At 35.6% G+C, this 21,864-nt stretch overlaps 1 protein-coding gene across 1 annotated transcript in view; it reads right to left on the bottom strand.

Moving 5' to 3' along the window:
- The window catches only part of KCND2 (potassium voltage-gated channel subfamily D member 2), a 548,213-nt gene extending 526,627 nt beyond the window's left edge, over window positions 1-21,586 (bottom strand). Inside the window, exon 1 of the mRNA XM_061166386.1 lies at window positions 20,235-21,586. Within this exon, the coding sequence (XP_061022369.1) occupies window positions 20,235-21,349 (1,115 nt within the window). The 5' untranslated portion in view covers window positions 21,350-21,586. The remainder of the gene's footprint in view (window positions 1-20,234) is intronic.
- Between the last annotated feature and the right edge of the window lie 278 nt (window positions 21,587-21,864).

Here is a 21,864-nt window from a genome sequence, read left to right as displayed (position 1 = left end):
AGAACCCGCCTGCCAATGCAGGAGGCCAAACAGACTCAGGTTCGATCCCTGGGTTGGGAAGATCTCCTGGAGGAAGGCACAACAATCCACTCTAGTATTCTTGACTGGAGAATCCCACGGAAAGAGGAGCCTGGCAGGCTGCGGTCCATAGGGTTGCACAGAGTCTGACATGACTGAAGTGACTTAGCAAGCACACACTGAATTATTTATCAATTTATGTTTTGCATCATTTAAAACTACAAGGGACATAGGCAATCCTATGTCCATTTGGATTTAAGATTGCAAATACCAATTATGTTTTACCAACAAAAACATTAAGAAGAAAACAACAGCTATAGAAATCAACTCAAAAGTTATGTTAATATATCCTAGCCATTCTTTCCTATTGACTAGGACAGGCCTCAAAAGAGGAAAGGAGACCATGATAGAATAACTGTGTTCAAATATCCTTGCAATTTCATATGCTCCATAGTCTCTAACTTGACTATGAGAATTGAGGGTTGACTCTTGTTCTTTCCAACCCAGGCAAACAATCGCTCATTTCAGAGCATCAAAAAGTTCTTCACACATTTTATACCATGCAAACACAAATATATCTTTAAACTGCATCCAGGCTCTGTAGAATCAGCCAGTGAGAAGAGCCAGGATTTAAAATCCCAGCTCTGCACAGAAATTAGTCTCTCATACTTATCTTTTCTTCATAGTGCCAAGTATATTCTCTGGCACCGAGGGATACTTAATAAATTGAGTGAACTGACATCTATATTCTATGCTTACTTGCTACATTTTGTATATGACTACAGATTTGTTTTTCTGGGCACCATACTTGTTTCTGTTACACAAAAATCTTCCAGCATATTCAACTGTATGCAATACCTGATATATATCAATTTCATAGATTATTAATAAATACCAATGCTAAGGTGATGGTGAGAGATAGTTACAGAGAATAACATTACAGAGAGATAAAGTTGTATGTCATGTATCACAGATTACTTGGGATGCTCAAGTGTTACGACCATAAAACAAGATTGAGATGCCATCTAATTCAATCTCTATTCCATTCTCCTGCTAGAATTGCTTCTCCAATTTTGCAAATATGAATAGAATTTTATGCATTCATAAAGACATTTTTTATTCATTTCCATTTATTCCAAGGATATTTATTTATCACCTATGAGGGTCAAAACACATGAGAAAAGTAAAAATACAAATATTAGAACAAATAAAACTTATAAGTGAAGGGACTGTTATTTGTGTTACAATAATTACTTTCAAATTCATTCACAGCAGAATTTATTAAGCTTTAAAATGTGACAAGTGATTCCAGATTTTTGTTCAGTCAACATTCAACAGATATTTGAGTGCCAAAGGAATCTATGCACTGTGCCCAGAATATACTCTGCATTTTTCTGCCACTGAGGCTGCTTATGCCAGGTAAGAAAGGCTCCTCTATTCCCCACTATGGCTGATATCACTAATTGGCCATGGCATCTATTACTGGTGATCCTGCATGTGCCTGAAAATTCTTCTCATCAGTCACACGGGAAACATCTAAACTCGAATCAAGTTAGCATACAAGAAAAAAAAAAATATGTATATATATACACACTTCTATAGCTGTTAGTATATGGGATGTTGAGTAATGTGCTAGCTAGACAATACACTATATCTAATGGTTTTCCATTAGATTGGAAGTATTCTCTAAACGGCCAGTTCTTATGCTGTCTATAAAAACCAAGGCCATAATATCTCCTGATAGCATAAATCTGGAAATTGTTGTCTGAAGCTCAAAAGACTGGTCCAGGATAGATATGTATAGCTAGGAGCCAACAGCATAGAGATGAGAAAATACAACAGAAATGTAGAAGATTACTTTAGAAGGTTAAGGAAAGTGAACATGGATTTGGAAAATAGTTTTACAAAGGAATAAATCATAATATTAAAAAGTGTCAAAACTCTAGACATTTATTTCAAGTGTAATTTTTTAATGTATGTTGAACTTTTGCATCTGTGGGATTTTTATTTCTGTATACAGATATCTGTGTGTCAGAGAATATGTAGCTGAGAGAGAAGAAGCTAGAAAATATTGTGAGTGATACAAGTACTTAAAGTGGGTTGGAAACTTAACTCTACAGTAAAAAGGAATAAAAATCTTTATTCAGCATCTGCAATTCACAAAGCAATGTTCCAGGCATTGTTATAAAAGCTGCAGGGGAGATTTCAACTAAAGTCTGAGGTTCTTTGAAGAGAGAACTTTTGTCAGCAGGCATATTGAAGCACCTTAAACACAACAAGGCTACAAGTAGAGCATTATAGATCCCTGGGTATTTTCTTAATTGGTTCCTAGGGACACCACAAATAAACAGAAATACAATGTGAGGTTAGAAACAAATTATTAAGAATAAATTGCACATGTAGCTCTTCAATTAAACAGATTCTTCTAAATCAACTAAAACAAGGGTGAAAATATTGTAGACTCAATTAAAATATATTCTGGGTTAAAAGTTTAGAAATATTTTTAAAAATATTTCAGATTTCAATAGCAGGTCAGAACTTTGAAGGATAATGTGTGTGAAATTTGGTTGATATTTATGTCTGACTCAAATCTTTCATAGAAGCCTAAGATTCTTTTACTGGGATACCTGATTAGGAACATGAATTTCTGTTGAATATTTTCTGATATTCTCCTAGAAGAACTTCATATCAAAATTCAGACTTGTTTCTCAAATATGTTCTATTGTTTTTGGTTCCAGTTTCCTATTTTAACTAAAAGAATTTGCTTAATTTTTTTTAGATACTAGTTATAGCCATTTGAATTAAACATGTTTTTAAAGGAGAGGACTTATTTTGGTTTCCTCTCTCACATTTTATTAAATAATTACTTATTTTCACTTATCATTCATGTCAATAAATCTAGACTTTCCCTTGCCCCATTACAGGAGTCAAATTATCTCCTTACACACTCATTCATTCATTCATATTCTCCCTCCTTCTCCTTCCCTTTCTTTCTCTTCCCACAAATATTTTGTATAGGAAAAGTGTCATTATGGAGGGTTTATAAGACTGTCTTTCCTATTTACCTGACTTGTAATAAACCTGCACCATCTAACTAATCTCACTTCCAACTAAGATTTTGAAATGTCATGCCAGTCTCTTAATCTTGACTCTAAGGGACTTTCAAGTTTCCATGAGATTACAAGTATCAAGACTTTTATCACTGAATCATAAGGTTTGACCAAAAGTTTCCTCTTTTAACCAAAGTTAATAACCAGAAATCCTGTGGCCACAGCCAGACAGTACCCTCCAAGGCAGAAAGAAAATTTCAGTTCCTAGTCATAGGAATTTTCAATCAATCTTTCACAAGTATGTTCTCTTTGCATCCACACCTCATGGGAAAAGATTTATTACATACTTTCCTGTATTTACCAGGAAAGAACATAAAGTTATTTTGGACAGGCCAGCAGCCATGAAAAGCTAATTAAAAAGCTCAACATCAAATCAGTCATTCTCTGAATTTTTACATAAAACTTTCCTTATGCTCAATTATAATCTAAGAATGCACTAGTAATTTGTTTTCTATCTTTAGGTCCTCCACAGTTGAAATCCCTAACATGTGATTAAAAATTATCCTCTTTGGAAAGTAAATCCTCTGAACCAATTTTCTGCTTATATAGAAGAAAAAGAAAAGAATAAAAAGGAGAAAAAAGTACCTAAAGAAAATTCTGGTCTCATGAGATTTAGAATGACTTTATACTGGGTGCTATCTTGGCTTCTCATAAGCTCTTCCCTTCTTCAGAGACCCAGATCTAAGACTCCATGTTCCTTATGTTCATTATCATCAACAGGTTGGTTAACTTGTGTCCCCACTGAGGAAAGATCAGGCCAGCCACTCCTGAGAGTTTAGGAAATCAGCAACTTTAAAAGCTCACAATCCCAAACTCCCGAAAAGATGCAGCTGTGTCTTCATTCCAGCTGAAGAACACTAGGACTAAAGGCCGTTATCCACAACACCTTGCCCTTTGGCACAAGATAGGATGGGGCTTTTACAAAAAAGAATCCATTCATCACCCTCATTGAAGGTTATTGAATTTCTATGTATTATATATATATATATATATATACATGCTTCCTAGGTGGTGCTAGTGATAAAGAACCCAACTGCCAATGCAGGAGACATAAGAGTCACAGGTTGGATCCCTGGGTCAGGAAGATCCCCTGGAGGAGGGCATGACAACCCACTCCTGGAGAATCCCATGGACAGAGGAGCCTGGCAGGCTACAGACCAATGGGTCAGAAAGAGTCTGACACGAGTGAAGCGACTTAGCATGCATGCATATATATACATACATAACTAGTACTTTTGCTAGTTTCAGCTCAGTTAAATTGCTCAGTCATGTCTGACTCTCTGCAACCCCATGGACTAGAGTACGCCAGGCTTCCCTGCCCATCACCAGCTCCCAGAATTTACCCAAACTCATGTCCATTGTGGAGAAGGCAATGGCACCCCACTCCAGTATTCTTGCCTGGAAAATCCCATGGACGGAAGAGCCTGGTAGGCTACAGTCCACGGAGTCGCTAAAAGTCGGACACGACTGAGCGACTTCACTTTCACTTTTTACTTTCATGCATTGGAGACGGAAATGGCAACCCACTCCAGTGTTCTGGCCTGGAGAATCCCAGGGATGGGGGAGCCTGGTGGGCTGCCGTCTATGGGGTCGCACAGAGTCGGACACGACTAAAGTGACTTGGCAGCAGCAGCAGCATGTCCATTGAGTCAGTGATGCCATCCAGCCATCTCATCCTCTGTCGTCCCCTTCTCCTCCCGCCTTCAATCTTTCCCAGCACCAGGGTCTTTTCAAATGAGTCAGTTCTTCACATCAGGTGGCCAAAGTATTGGAGTTTCAGCTTCAACATCGGTTCTTCCAGTGAATATTCAGGACTGATTTCCTTTAGGATGGACTGGTTGGATCTCCTTGCAGTCCAAGGGACTCTCAAGAGTCTTCTCCAGCACCACAGTTCAAAAGTATCAATTCTTCAGCGCTCAGCTTTCTTTATAATCCAACTCTCACATCCATACATGACTACTGGAAAAACCAAAACTTTGACTAGATGGACCTTTGTTGGCAAAGTAATGTCTCTGCTTTTTAATATGCTGTCTAGGTTGATCATAACTTTTCTTCCAAGGCGCAAGTGTCTTTTAATTTCATGGCTGCAGTCACCATCTGCAGTGATTTTGGAGTCCAAAAAAATAAAGTCTGTCACTGTTTCCATTGATTCCCCATCTATTTGCTATGAAGTGATGGGACCAGATGCCATGATCTTAGTTTTCTAAATGTTGAGTTTTACTAGTTTAGTTAATATTGAAAACTATCGTTTCTGCTTCTTCATCTAGATCACTATTTTTTGGTTTTGTTTTGATTTTTTTCACCTCCAACTCTAGTTTTTATTGTCCTTTTACAAGTTACTCTTAATGCAAATTCCATAACCCAATACCCAACCAGAAGGAATGACAAAGGACAAAAGATGAAAATAAGAATTCACATGAGACTATAAAGAAAGCTGAATGCCAAAGAATTGTTGCTTTTGAACTGTGGTGTTGGAGAAGACTCTTGAGAGTCCCTTGGACTGCAAGGAGATCCAACCAGTCCATCCTAAAGAAGATCAGTCCTGGGTGTTCATTGGAAGAACCGATGTTGAAGCTGAAACTCCAATACTTCGGCCACCTGATGTGAAGAGCTGACTCATTTGAAAAGATCCTGATGCTGGGAAAGATTGAGGGCAGGAGGAGAAGGGATGACAAAGGATGAGATGGTTGGATGGCATCATCAACTCAATGGACATGAGTCTGGGTAAACTCCGGGAGGTGGTGATGGACTGGGAGGCCTGGCATGCTGCGGTTCATGGAGTCACAAACAGTTGGACACGACTAAGCTGAACTGAATATGATGAACTTTGCATACTTACAAATATATGCCACCTACTTGTCAGCAAGGAAATGCAATAAAGCTCTTCAGGCCAATGAAAAGCTAGTTTTCTCTTAAGAAAGAAAGAGTCTGCATACAATGCATAAAGGATGTTAAGTACTTGATGCTTGACAAGCCAGTACAATGAACAAACAAGGAGCAAAGTGTCATTTTTCAGTGTTCCCTCATTTACAGAGAAATTACAAAACTATTTAAAAATTAAATCCACTTGCATATTTGAAATACACTTGAATTCACCCAAGGATCCATTGTTTTAAACAGTGTGTTTTTACCTCCTTTCAAAATACTAGCTCAAGGTCAATAATATTGGTGGATGAGACTATTAGAAGTATCCTCAACATACATTCTTCCAGATCTCTTGTTGTTAATATTTCATGAGAGAAGTGAAAATGCAGTTGTCACAGTTCCCACCCCCCGTCATTGTTTGTTTTAGGTGACTGCTAAGGAGCTACATTTTTCTAAGTGTCCCGTGCATGCATGTGTGCTAAGTCGCTTCAGTCATGTCCAACTCTTTGCGACCCTATGGACTGTAGCCGACGAGACTCCTCTTGTCTATGGGGATTCTCTAGACAAGAAGACTGGAGCCGGGTGCCATTTCCTTCTTCAGGGGATCCTCCTGAAAGTGTCCCAGGTGGTCCCAATTCTTATGGTCTTCCATCACTCAGAATTTTCTAAACTTTACAAATGAATCTTGTAATTATCTAGAAGTAATATACTTAATTAAACAGTTTATATTTCCTCTGAAAATACTTTCATATTAAGATACTATTATATACTTTTCTTATAAAGATGTGTATAATAAATGGTCAGTTCAAACATAATTCTAAATACTTTGTTAAGTCATTGGTGCAGATACTGTTCATTATGTTGTTAAATAACCTGCTTATAAAGATCACATGATAAATTTTTCTTGGGCTCTACTCTTCTAAAACAACTGATCATGAAGTTAGATACTTTCCTTTCTTGGCTAAATAGAGCTGTGAAATATGCTACACTTTCCCTCCTTTCTTTGGCTGTCAGGAAGTCCAGAACTGAATTTATGCTTGGTAAAGCTTTATTTAACAGAACTTTTTGTTCTCCATCATTTCCCCTTCATCTTTAATACTTGGCACTTGTTTATTTAATCTTTTTGGTTCATTTGAGAGTAAACTGTTTCAAATCCTCTTTAAAAATTGGCAGAGTAAAAAATAATAAAGGCGTGATCAATTAAGTACATAATTTCAAAACAAGTTTACCAGAGACACAGTATTTTTATAATTTGGTAAATCAAATGTATTAATTGTTGAGTTTTCAATGACAAAAAGTTTTATATGGTGAATCCAGCTTATGGATGAATATGGTGAAATTCCAGCTTATAAATAGGAAATGTCTCCTGATTGAATGTGCCTTCAATTAATAACTCCTCATCTTCAGTAGTCATTTCTTGCCTAATTGTTTATTGGGTAACCAACTAGAGACTTATTCTCTAATTTCATTAAGAGTTTTTTTTTTTCCCTTTGCTTTTCTTCCTGCCTGTCCTTCTCTCTCTCTCTCTTTCTTTAAAGCTGTATATACTCAATACACACAAACTAATGAATTTGGAGGATAAATATACACCAATGAAACCATTACTATCATCAAAGCCAGAGACATACCATACCTTCCCAAAATTTCCTCCTGCTCCTTTACTATTTCTTCTTTTGCAAAATATATATATATTTAATATTACATTTAATATCATATATTTAATAATAATAGAATACTAATTCCTCATACAGCATCTATGTAGAAGGTAATGTTTTAAGAACTCTACATATCTACATTGAATTTTTATAAAAGTCCTATCAGGTAGGTATTACTAGCCTATTTTTGTAGATTGGGAATCTCAGGTAGAGTTTAAGTTAACTTGATCAACATCACCGAGCTTGTGTTTAAATCCATGTTGCCTTGAGTCTGTCATCCTATATACGAAAGACCATTTTTGAGTTAATTATCAAATGATTATTTTAAGAGAAGGGATTTACTTTTAAACAACATTTGTAAAGTTTTTATATAGAAACATATGAAAATAAAAGATCCCAAATATTATTAGAAAGCCCTCTTCTAAGAGAAATTCTATAGGCTAATGAAAAAATGTTTTTAATACAAAATGGTATACCATGAAATATAAAATGGTTTTTTCTATATCCCACATGTCGACTTCTTAAAAGTTTTATTATCAATAGTTCATTTTTTTTTCAATAGTTCATTTTATGTCCTTCCAGAAAAATAAAAGGAGAAGGTATGTGTACATCAACATATACAAATGTGTATAATACATACCTGTATATTTTGTATTGATGTATGTTTGTGTTTCTTAAATGTATATGAGAATTTTGCATTCACACATATTTTTAGTAATATTTAAAACAATGGATATAGATCCTGAAACTGGGCACTGAATAATGTGGAAAATAACAAGGAGACAATTAAAAAAAGAATAGTCTATAAAGTGATTTCTTAATTTATGCAAAGTTTGGCTTAAAATAGTTCAATATATAGTGCCAAAATTTATTACCTGACTTAGAAAATCACCTCCTTTTAACTGTTTTGAAATAAAATAATCTTACTTTTCATTTAGGTGATTTTGAAGGTATTTGGACTCTTTACACAAAAATAATAAAATTCTTTTAGTAATCAATAGGCACTTTACTCTAGGACTATGTCAATCCTTAATAAAATACCCTATTTTCATAAAGAAAAGTTTATAGTAATTTTCTAAATTACATTCTTTTTATTAGCATATTTACAGTGATGTCTTCTGGTATTTGATATCAAATTCATGTAATTTTTAAAGCCTAAAACACAAATGCTATATTTAAAAAAAAAAATTCAACATGTATACACTGTAAATTCATTAAGCTTTTCAAAACAACTGTCTTTCATTTAAAACATGAAAGAAGTTGCAAAGTTGTCTATGAAGGGTTGGAAATAATATTCACTTAATTTCCATAATTAAGAATTTCCTGAAATGGAAGTAATTTCCTCTTGACATTTATTCTTATATCCTATTTCACAATGATGTATCCCCTTCTGAATGTCTGAGAAGCCTTGAAATTAGCATATTTTTTCTAACTACAGCAAAGTTCTGATAAATTGGACAATGTGAAAAGAGAGGATTTGACTACTTTCTTAGCAGTACATATTTGTAAAAAGTTATATGTAACATTTTTAAAATACTATGAAACATCAGAAGAATCAATTGAATATCAACTTCAGTCCTTATTTTTAATTTCACAAGGATGAGTAAACCAAAGCCTAGTCAGATATTTTCAGATTTGATGTTTTTAATATTATTGACTTGGATACGGTTGGTCTTGAGTTCAAACACATAGAAATTAATATTTTACATTATGAAAATATGAATGTAGTGTTTATTAGAGTAAACCTTCTTAGGTTGAAAAAATAAGAATTCAAACACAAGTCATGGAGTTGAATAAAATGCAAGCTATGATTGCTACAATTATAATCATTGCTCATCTTAAAAAGATCAAGGTAAAAGCAGTTATCAATTGAAAAAAAATTCTTACTGTCTTCATTTTAGCCAATATCTTCCTTTCCTCACTGGGTCCCACTACCTCATAGAAATCATCTTTTTGGAAATTTTACTTATTTACATTGTTTGTTTACTCTTTGCTAGTGGAAGTACCAATCAAAGCAGCAACTTTGGAAAATTTGGCTTTATCTCTCCAAGTTGTACATTCATATCTATAACCTACCAATTTTACTCCAAGTTATATACACAGGAGAGATAACTGTACATGTCAACAATTTGCAAATGAGCACTCTTCTGAAAAACTCAGAATCAAACTGAATGTCATCAACAGAGTGGTTGAATAAATTGTAGTATATTCACACAATGGAATAAAATATTATATAGCAGTCAAAAGTGAATTATAATGCATGGCAACAACATGGATGAACCTAAGTAACAGAATATTGCATGAAAGAACCAAAAAGACTGCACACAGCAAGATATTCTTTTACAAAGTCAATAAAGTCTCCACTAAAAATACAGCTTTCAGAATGATAATTTCAAATGATGACTACCTATAGTACAGAAAGACAATGGGACAAAACGGAGAGAAGAGGTGCTTATGATTAGATTTAGGTAAATACCAATGAAATAGCTTTTGTTTGGTGGTATTTTCACCTGTGCATATTACACTATTAAAAGTTATGAAGTAAAATGATAAGGAGGACCACGATGGATGAATGACAGAAGTGTGTCATGCAAAAGGAGAATAATTAGTTAAATTCTGTGCACCTGAAGTAGAATAAAAGCATTGCATCTTGGTCTAGCTCTTTAAGCTATTTGTATCAAACATTTAGCTTTCTTCAATATATCCTATTGAAATGTAAGATCCTTAGTTATAATTTATCAATTTAGCTTCATCTTAAAGATTTTCTGTAAAGTGTTACAAGTATCTGCTTATTAACTAAATTTCTAGAATATGAATTGTCAAAAATTTGATTAAATTAAAGGAGTTGTTGTCCCCTTAATAATTCTAGGGAAAAAAACAGAATTTTTTATTATGATTTTCAGAATCGAAGTGTACTATTTAAATAAGCTTGAGAACATCACCTCAAAATATGATATATAACGTTGAACTGAAAAACATTTTAAAGTATTATTTATTTTGAATCTTAATATGTATTTTCATTTAATGAATAAAACATACCTTAATGTTTTTGGAGCAAAATGTAAACGAATCTGATATTTCAAATTTTGAATTTCTGCTCTTTAGACCAAAACAAGTCAAACAAATTATTTAACACTGATTTCACAGCCTGCTTTCAAATTTGTTAATGTTAAAAACAACAAAATCATCTCTTTAGATAACTGTCTAAATTCAAAGCTGAAACTTCAATAATGAACTCTTTCTAGTTTCAATAAGATTTAACAGATTAGCAAATTGTTAATTTAGCAAATAACCAAGAGAAGAATAAAATGAGACTTATTAAATGAATTTGTTTATCTCTGTTACCAGTTCATAGTCCCTTCATTCATATATAGACACAAACATTCATTTCATACGTATTATTACATAAACAATTTATAATCTAATGGAGGACTATGAAATATACATATAACATATACATACATATATATAATATGAAGTCATTGAAAGTGACTTAAGTTTTATTTATATTACAATGAAATGTCATAATCATCTAAGGTCTTTTTAAGTCTGCATATACACTACCTGATTTTGTTTGCAATATTTGGTTTAAAGAGAAAGAAATATGGAGGAAAGACTTCCAGTGTATTGTGCTCTAAAGAGTACTAGACCTTAAAAGTTCCCCCAGAAATCTAGCTTATGTTCTTCCACTAACTAGTTCTATTTTTCCTGTTTTCTTCAAGGAAATTAGGAATTATCTACAAGATGATTTCTAAAGAGCCCTGTACCTCGAAATTCCATGATTTTAATACCTTTTTACTAAAGCAAAAATCAGACATTAGGAAGAATCCATAAGCACATTCTTTTCTGACCAACAAAATGTCTAATGTGAATGACTAGGTCCATCTAATTTAAGAATACAAATACATATGCCTATTTTTCATTTCCAAAACACTACATTTGGTAAGAACTGGAAATATTTTCATAAGTCCCAAAGTGTTATCCAAAATAATATGCATAAGGATTTTTCTCCAAAATGCATTAATATTGATATAGGTTTAGAAAGCTTAATTTCTGCAGCACACTGAAAGGAAACCAGTTCTCCATTTAAAATATACAAAAGATAGTAAAAATGAGAGTGTGATTGTCATTTTCACCTTCCCCACAGTCAAAGGAAAGTACATGCCAGGACTTTTTCCTTTGTGATACCCCCACAAGTCCTAGTTTGTTCCACCAGGAATCAAACCTCTTGGATAGAACTTCTGGGTAGGATGCAGAACTATTTGGAGGGCAGATGTTTTAACGAAAAGAACATGTCCAAGTGAGATAACACACTGAATTCCCTTAGATACAGGAAGTATTTTCACAAGTTGCTTATTGGGGAGATAGACAAATGGATAGATAGATACCTTTATGCCGTTAATCCAATTCTTGCTCTTCCAAACTCAAGTTCTCTCCAATTATCCATTCATGATTATGTTTTACTCTCTAACACAGTGTTTCTTAACAAAGCAATGCCTCTGTTAGTTCTCATTATACATTTGCTACAAGCTGGTCCCAATTTAACTTGAGTTAAAAATACATATCCTCTGGCAATTTTCACAGATTTCAAGACACGTAAACCACTTTTGCTTTCAAACTCACAAAAATAACAAACACCTGAAGATGATATATGTATTTCAAGTTGGTACCTATACAAGACTGAAAAAAAAAAGAAAAATCTTTAAATAGAATCCAAAGTGTAGGTGATATTCTTGAACACTAACATTAGCATTGACAACTCTAAGTCTGCAAATCTATATTCAAAATAAAGAATTATCCTCAGTCATTTCCCAGATTGTTCCATTTCTATTGAGAACGAGTTTTGTCTTTTCAGCTAAAATGTGGAATTTCAGTTTTTTCATTTGAACTAGATTTATTTTTGTCAGCTAGGAAGAATTTAATCATGCACTCATAAAATACTCCATTTTTCTGGAAAATCTCATGAATAATTGGATATAAATTTTAAGTTAAGGTAAGTATAATGAATCTAGCAAAGAATGAGAATTTATACACGGGAAAGAAATTAATGTTAAAATGAGTATTTTAAGATTTTAAATGTTTCAGGGCTTGGGCTCATTTTATTACAGAAACCATATCCCATTCCTACCCTGCTCACAACTCTCTCATGTCTCCTCACGCGTGGGTGCTAAGTCATTTCAGTTGTGTCCAACTCATCGCAACTCTGTGGACTATAGCCCACCAGGATCCTCTGTCCATGGGGATTCTCCAGGCAAGAGTACTGGAGTGGGTTGCCATGTCCTTCTCTAGGGGAATCTTTCTAACCGAGGGATAGAACTTGCATCTCTTATGTCTCCTGAATGGGCAGGTGGGTTCTTTACCTCTAGCGCCACCTGGGAAGCCCAGTGTCTCCTGATTATGTCTCAAATGAAACCCAAAAAGTCTTTACTATGGTCCACGATGTCCAACGTCATGTCATCGCAACTACCTTTCAGAGAGTATCTGCTACTAAGACCCTCCCTCACTGTGCTTCAATTACAGCCTTACGGGGAACACACCAAGATTCCTCCTGCCTTGCAGTCTTGGCACTTCTTCTTTTTTTTTTTTTTTTCCATTTATTTTTATTAGTTGGAGGCTAATTACTTTACAATATTGTAGTGGTTTTTGCCATACACTGACATGAATCAGCCATGGGTGTACATGTGTTCCCCATCCTGAACCCCCCTCCCACCTCCCTCCCCATCCCATCCCTCTGGGTCTTCCCAGTGCACCAGCCCTGAGCACTTGTCTCATGCATCTTGGTACTTCTTTTCTCTCTTCTAAACTCTTCATCCAGACATTCAGAGGACCTTCTTCATCCCTTCAAAAAGCCATCATCACCCTTGGAAAGGCTTTTACTCTACCTTATCCACAATAGCACACTTCCTACTCTTATTTTCTTTATAGCACCCACCACTGCCTGGAACTATATTATATATTTGTATTCACTTTCTGCTTCTCCTACTAGAATACACAGATTCTAAGGTCTGAAAGTTGGCTATTATGTTTACTACTGTGGTCACAGACAGGCAGCAAGTGATCAACAGAAGTCTATTAAATGTAATTCAACCCTATGAGTCACATTTTTATCTCCTGAGAGCATAAATAACTGGTAAGACTTTGGGTTTCCAAAAGCACTGTTCCTGGTGTTCTAAAAAGTGAAGAAAGTAAGAAAGATGGAAGAATGAGGCCCACGTAAGAACAAAAGGGACAAGACCTTTTACTTTTAGAACAAAACTTTCCCATTCTATTTGACATTATTTCAACTGTCATCCTACTCTTTTCTGTTATGTTTTTCTCATTACTAACTTCTGATAACTCACTCCCTACTCTCCCCACACTTTTTATGATTCGGATCTTCTTTACATAACAGATTTGTCAAACTTTTCAGCACAAAACTGACTGTACCGTGCCAGAATAAGTAACTACACGTATATTTACATTCTGTAAACCCACCTTGTAATCACATAGAATGAGAACTTCTTCCTGAATAGAGAATATATTTATCTCATATGTCATTTACAGACAATAGCTCTCTGTTTTTAAACAATTCCATGTTACGAGTGAACCTAAATAAAGGGAAAAAGTCCAATATGTGTTTACTGGCTAAGACAGAGAATACCTTTCTAGTGACTAAATATCTGACATCCAGGTATCTTTTTGACCCATGTGTCCCTTGAGTTACTCATCTTTAGAAAGAGATTGAGCCTGAAAGAGAAGACAGTACATCTCTGCACAGATTCACTTACATTATAACATATTTCCATATGCTTCCCAGAGCCACCTGCAATTTACCCAGCTTTCACCATAAAGCAAACTGATTAAGGAAATAGCCATTGACAGCCTTTAACTCTAACTTTGCAGAGAAGAATGACTTACAGCCCTCCTTAGTTAAAAGAGAAAAATAAAAAGGATGGATTGTAGTATATCCAAAGACAAAGTGTTCAAATAACAAATTTCAAGGGGTGTGTGTGTGTGTGTGTTTTTATTTATTTATTTTTTTTTTTAACACAGAGCAAAGCATAAGATCAGATTAGTGGACTCTTGCTAATGCTGCAATGGTACAAGTTATGGCTAAGGAGCTCTCCATGGTGTCCACATATCCTCTCACAGAATGATCATCAGCATAGGTAACAAGTCTCCAAAAGGTATAGACCCCAATCTCAAAAGCCTTTCAATGTAGTTAGGTGGGCAAGACGTAAAACCATAAATTATGTCCAAAAAGAAAAAAAAATAGCACTTACTACTGTCAAGTGTAATTTCAACTACAGATGAGGTAAGTTTGAGAGGCTGAGAAGGCTTCAAGGAGATCAGTGTAAAAGCTGGCTCTCAAAGGAGAAAACTAAAGGACAAAGAATTCCAATGGAATCTATTAACACAAGGAGAAAGGCAGATGTACACAGACATGTAAAGATGGCATCTCACCCTGAGTTTCTCTTTAATACCAGACCATACCCCACACCATCAAATGTAGCTGCTGAAGTTAGTGGGAAAATAATGCCTATTTATATATATATACACACATACATACTCAGAAAACAATGTAAGACATATGGAGAGTAGGGGGAAAAAAGAGCAAAATTATTCTTACAGCTCAGAAGGACAATACCTCCTTTTCAGGGAAGGTCTTTTCACCATTCCCCTTCTTTCAGTGAAAGAGAAGTTAAATTGTACAGTGTGTAACAATCCACAGGCCAACTCTCTTTTAGATAACTCAGACAAAATAACTGATTCACTTTCTTATCCATCAGGCCAGGTACGATTTCACCATTAAGTAGGTTTCCCCCAAATGGTCTAATAGGTCACCAGATAAGAATACATGCTTGTGTTGTGTCAATTAGGCACCTCATGATGAATTCCAGTATGGTATGAATGAGTGCAGAGTTAGCAGTGATGCTGAGAGATGTGGAAAACGTGAGTCATAGAGAGTAGCACTAGGAGAGAAATGCATTAAAATAATGCAGTAAAGAACAAATTTATTCCTTTCTTATCTCTGAGCATCAGCAGTAACCCCCAGATAATTATTATTGCACATTCCTAGATAATGTTTTAAGGTCTTAAGAGAATAAAAAGAGTAAACAATGAAATTTCAGAAAGTACCACTAATATTAACTGTGTAATTATGAGCAGGCAAAAAAAAAAAAAATCTTGTATGTGTAAAATGATGGATTTTAAATAGATAACAACTAAGTTTCCTTCCACCAATAATTCAGAAATTAGGGAATAAGAAATTTGAACTTCATTAATTCATTTTCAAAGATGAGTAAAATTGGGAGGAAAGTTTACACAAATACAAAGTGCATGACATCAAAATTAAATGAAGTGACTACACAAATAAAATATATATAAGATCAAGTCTATCTGTACTTTAAAAAGAAATCCTGAAAAGAAAAAATATCATATCAGACCCACTGAAAATTAGAAAATTATCCCTTTTCTAGGATGCTGCACCCAAAATATATATATCATCTCTTCCTGACATACCTGTGTCTAACAACCAAGAAAATGCTCATAGAAAATAATGCAGAAAGATGGGGAAATACACATTTTAAAAAATATATCTCATGTCAAATATTATCTCTAATTCAAATGGTGACTAGAACAAAATGTACACACTTAAGAGTTGGTTGCCCATAATGCTAAAAGAGGAATATATATCACATTTTCTACATTTCTTTATAAATTCATTTTCAATTCTCAAGTAACATGATCTATAAAGAACTTTGTAAAACTGTGTTGTAGTATGCCAAAGTAAAAATGGATGTTACTCACAGCACGGCTCTTCACCAAAAGATATAAATTTTGGTACCCTCCCCTGCACCTTGTAAAGACATATTTGATTAACACATTAGGAGCTCCCCTGGTGGCTCAGATGGCAAAGAATCTGCCTGCAAACAGGAGACCTGGGTTCAAGCCCTAGATTGGGAAAATCCCCTGGAGAAGGAAATGGCTACCCACTCCAGTATTCTTGCCTGCAGAATCCCATGGACAAAGGAGCCTGGCAGGCTGCAATCCATGGTGTTGCAAATAGTCAGACATGACTGAGTAACCTTCACTTAGCAATATTTATGCGTGTGGTTTTTCAGGTGGTGCAGTGGTAAAGAATCTACCTACCAAAGCAGGAGATGTTCCATCCCTGGTTCCCGCTGAAAAATAACAATGGTATGTTACTGTCCAGAGGTCATTAAGACAAGAGAGGAGTTCCAGGTTCTTACTTGCCCAAAGCAGCTTAGGGTAATAACTAAAGATTACATTACAGAAAAAGAGGGAGGGAGGAGAGTAAAGAGGTCATGAAGGCCCCATGGAGGTCACCAAGTATGCTCCGAAAGAGCATGGAATTCCTCCATGGAATGGAGGAAGAGACATACAGGGCCATTCGATTTAAACATTGTTTAAAAAAAAAAAAAAAACTTTTCTGACATTCTTTCATTTGTTTTGAAAACTGTGTTTTTGATATTTCCAACTTTAATTAATAGGAAGTGGGTAGGCTTAAAATTATAAAGTTTCCATTTTACTGGCAAATTAATTAACTACTTATATAATAAGTATGGGTAAAATATAGAATAATCAGATATTTGCTATTTCAGGGAGTACAAAAATGATTAGCTGAATACACAATAGTAAACCCCACTCATTTCTTCAGACCAAAAAACCACCTGAATAGTGCCTAAAATGACCTGAGAGGGTAACAGATAATTCTGCCAGTCCTGAAGTACAAAATTCTTGTAGATAATGTTTGTATGAACTGAACTTTCGAAAACCACTGTCTAAGATTCCACTTTCACTTCTATTATCATTAATTGATGAACATTAGCTCCATTAAAAATAATAGCCACGTAATAGAGCTCATTCACTGTAATGGGAAATTTCTGGTCATCTATCAGGCACAGATTGATTTTACTTTCAACTACTGCATATTTTCCAAAAAGTTTGAATCTTACACTTCATTACACAAGACTACAGCGTAAAAATTAAATCCAAGTAATGGCTTTGTTGAATATTTTCTACTCTTAATAAAGCTGTTGAGTCACAATGCAACCACAGTTAAGACACCAAAAAGGCAGGTTTTTTTTAATCTATTTTTTCAGGAAAGTATAATACATTATAAATATATTTTGATGAGAAACAGAAGACTTTTTTTGAGGAAACTTTGCTATATTATAAAGCATGTGCTTTGTTAAATGTTCATATATGTTCTCCAATAAATGGATTGTATCTTGATTGCATCAACATTTCTACATCTTAAAAATTAGAGTGCTATATTTCATCAGGATTATTAATTACCTTAATTTCCTGAAAATTAAAATTTTCAACTATAGTGGAACTTAAGTCTAAAAAGTGACTCCCTTTTTGCTTCCAAGTTCTGAGAAAGTGTGTTTATTTAACTTTTCTTATGTAGTAACATAAAGAACCTGTAAACTGAAACAATCACATAGATTTTACTCAGGTGTTATGATTTAGTTTCTCAAATCATTTAAAAAAGTAGAGGTTTCTGAGCACTTTATTTATATAACAAAAAATTGTCATTAATGGTTAACATTTCCTCATCATTTCCTGAAAACAAAAATAAATTTCAAAACAAAATAAAAATTTGAAAGTCATTTCAGAAAAGAAGCTTTAAAATAATACTAACTTCTCATACCTGGACTAGAACTTTACAGCCAGATGAAATTAGCACCTCATCAACATTCATTATAATAATGCCTATATTCAATCAGGTAGAGGGCATATAATATTAAAAGGACTTACTGATACTTCATGAAAAACACTTCCAGAGACACCTAATTTTTTAAAATATATTTCCTTTTAATACTTCTTTTTTCATTTCCTCTTAACATAGAGTCCTCTTTTTATTCGTGTGTACTTCTCATCTGAAGTTCTTCTAGTAATTTACACTATCCATTTGCCCTTAATAAAGACTTCAAATGACATAAACACAACAAACCTCTTGGTTAGAACTAAGCACCTACAGTGCTAAGGTATTCTGCATCTTCTTCAAAATGTGTTCCAAAATTACCAACACGATAAAAGGAAAATACAAACAACTGGATATAGAATTTTCACTGATTCATTTTTACAAATCCACCAGTAGGTCTTCAAAAATATGTGAGACTAAATCAAAACCATAAGTCACTATATTTTACTTTACCACAATTTCTTAACTTAGCCAAAAATTCTTCACATCTAAAATATTCCATTAGTTAGCCATAGAACAACATGAGAAATTCTGTTCAATACAATATATCTAATAAAATCAAGTTGACTTTAACCACACTGTCATTTAAAGAAGGCAATTAAATTAGGATGAAACACAAAATTTAAAAAGCAGCCTTGGGAATAACTTTTTTTCTTACAGCCATTACCAAATCCTTATTGAACTGATTAATTATGCAAGAAAAGCAGCAAACAGCTGAAGAAAGAATGGCACTAACATCACTACCTGGCTTATCTAAGAACTCATAAAAGTTAAAGGATCTTATTTTATTTTACCGTAGTCTGTAACATATAAATGCTGCTACTTTTCTGCAGTTTAATTAACATGAGTAATAATGTAATATCTTTCTTCAATCATCTAAAAATCTTAATTCTAGATTAAATTTTATTTTAAAGAACAATATTAATTCAGAATATGTCCCTTTGGTTGCAAAGCACCATTAATGCCAAATAAAATAATGAAGAAAAGAATTCTAGAAAGAAATCAAGATGCCAAATTCCCTAATACAACCAGCCCTTGGTGACCATCAATCTCATCAGCTACTGCTTTGCCCTCTATGTGGACATGGGCCCATTGCCTGATGGGATCTGCAGTTTCTTAAAAAATGTGTGGATAAGTCATTTGCTTCTTTATTTGAAACTATGAACTTAAAATCTTAAATATGTTGCAAATATCATTCCACTGCATTTTGTTGAGTTGATCAGTTTCAGTTCTGATATTCTAAAACACTGCATAACTTATCAGCCATGATGAAAATGCATATAGATGAATATGTGCATATGTATCACAAAATCCTTTGATAATATCTATAATCTATGTTTTAAAATGTTGTAAAATGAGAATTATATTTCTTAGTGGGAAAGTGTATGCCAGAGTATTCATATGAAAATAATACTTCAAATATACATGGAAACTTTTCATTTCAATACACTGAAGCACTTTTTTTCTTTTTTTTTTTTAATGACTGAAGCACTTTCTAGGCATTTCAATACATAGTTTGTATTTTCATACCTTTACTTGGACACGAATTTTGTGTTTTTCACTGTCATTGTATTTTTATATGTTCATACATATAATATTAATGATCTTTATGCTCAGGAATTCTAAACTTTATGTATTTATCACTTTCAGGCATTAATATTCAACACTGTCCAGCAACTCCCTAAATACTTCAATCACTGTACCATACTCATTTCATAGATCAAAAGAGTTCTTCAAAACCATTTAAAGAATATTTTCCTAAAACCATTTAAGAAAGAGAAAGATTATTTGCTCTGAATAAGCATATAAACTTAATATCTGCACAACAATCACATATTTAACCTCCATCCCATTTCCCTTGAGGGCACCTACCCTAGCGTTGTCATGGTGACGATGGTGTACCAGAAAGCAGCAGGGATGCTGGTGAACTTGCTGGCCGAAGACCCCTTCTCGGCGTAGAACATAACTGTAGCGAAGATGATGATAGCCATGGTGAGCGAGAAGAGCAAGAAGCCCAGCTCTGAGGCACAACTTTTCAGCGTATACCCCAGGATGCGCAGGCCTTGCGAGTGGCGGGAAAACTTAAAGATCCGGAAGACCCGGAAGACGCGGAGCGTGACAAAGGCTCCACTGACATCCTCATTGTCTGTCATCACCAGCCCAATGTAATACGGTAGGATGGCCACCACGTCGATGATACTCATGACGCTACGCACAAAGCGGTAACGGCTAGGAGCTGCCGCCAGGCGAAGCAAGTACTCCACTGTGAAGATCATGACACAGGCTGTGTCCAGGCAAAAGAAGGCCACGGCGTACCGCTCCCCACAGGGCAGTTCTTTAATGTGACCCGGGCTGGACCCACATGGCACTGTTTCCACCACATTGGCGATGACTGAGACGGCAATGAAGAACCCGGTAACATAGTAGAACACCAGGGCCATGGTGCTGGTGTGGGGGTTCTCAAAGGCCCGCCAGACCCTCTGCCGAGCGGTCATGGTGGGCAGCGCACTCTCTCCGGCGTTGTCCGTGTCAGCATCGTCCTGGAGACGCTCGGCGTTCTCTCGCCGGCGATCCTTGTACTCCTCGTAACAGCAGTCGCCAATAATCTCTGGGATGAGGCCAAAGAAGGCCAATTCTTCATCATAAGCGGAGATGCACTCATGGCGAGGGTAGTGGAGCTTCCCAGTGCGGTAGAAATTCAGGATGTGGCGAAAGATGTCTGGGTCACGGTCAAAAAAATACTGCTGAGTCTCCGGATGGTAGAAAAAGTCCCTCTCTGAACTGCCCAGCAGAGTGTCTGGGTAACGTTCCAGGGTGTCCTGCCACGTCTGGAAACGAGTGCCACTCACGTTCAGCACAATGAGAGCATCTTGAGTCCTTTTCCTCTCCTGCCTCGGGGGAGCTGGCATGGGCCCCGAGGCCACAGGCATCCACCCGATGGCCGCTGCCCTTGCAAAGGGCAGCCACGCTGCTACCCCCGCCGCCATGGTTCCTTCAAGCAGAGGCCGGAAGGGCAGTCAAGTCTACTGTCGGTCCCTCAATGTAGCCACAATCACCCACTTCCGCCCGTCAAAGAAAACACTACTGAGACACGTGGTCCACTATCGGCCTTATTCAACCGAGGGCTCCTGATGAGGTCACAGTTCGCAGAAGGGCAAGTTCCTTCAAAGACAGGTAATATTTTTGGAGTAGCAGGAGGGGGAAAATACAATGTCCTAACAATCACCCCCAACAGAACCCAACCAAACCTCTTTCCAGCAGTTGGACCGGGCCAGCCCTGGCACAAATAAGTACACGGGTGACTTTAGATGCTGCCGTTGATTTCAAACAGGTGTCTCTGATTTCTTCCCCGACACAGTCTGGATAACGTGGGGTCAGTATGTGTTGTGTAGGATAGAGACAAGGACAGTCACTGAGTGGTATTCTGTTGAAGAATCAGGGAACCCTTCCACCCCCCCTTTCAGCTCTTTCAAACCTTCCCTTTTCCAAGTGGCCCTTCCCG

This window comes from Dama dama, chromosome 18, assembly GCF_033118175.1.
Source record: "Dama dama isolate Ldn47 chromosome 18, ASM3311817v1, whole genome shotgun sequence".
Classification (NCBI taxonomy): Eukaryota; Metazoa; Chordata; class Mammalia; order Artiodactyla; family Cervidae; genus Dama; species Dama dama.
Note: the sequence above shows the minus strand (reverse complement) of the source record. Positions and strands in the feature narration are given on the sequence as shown.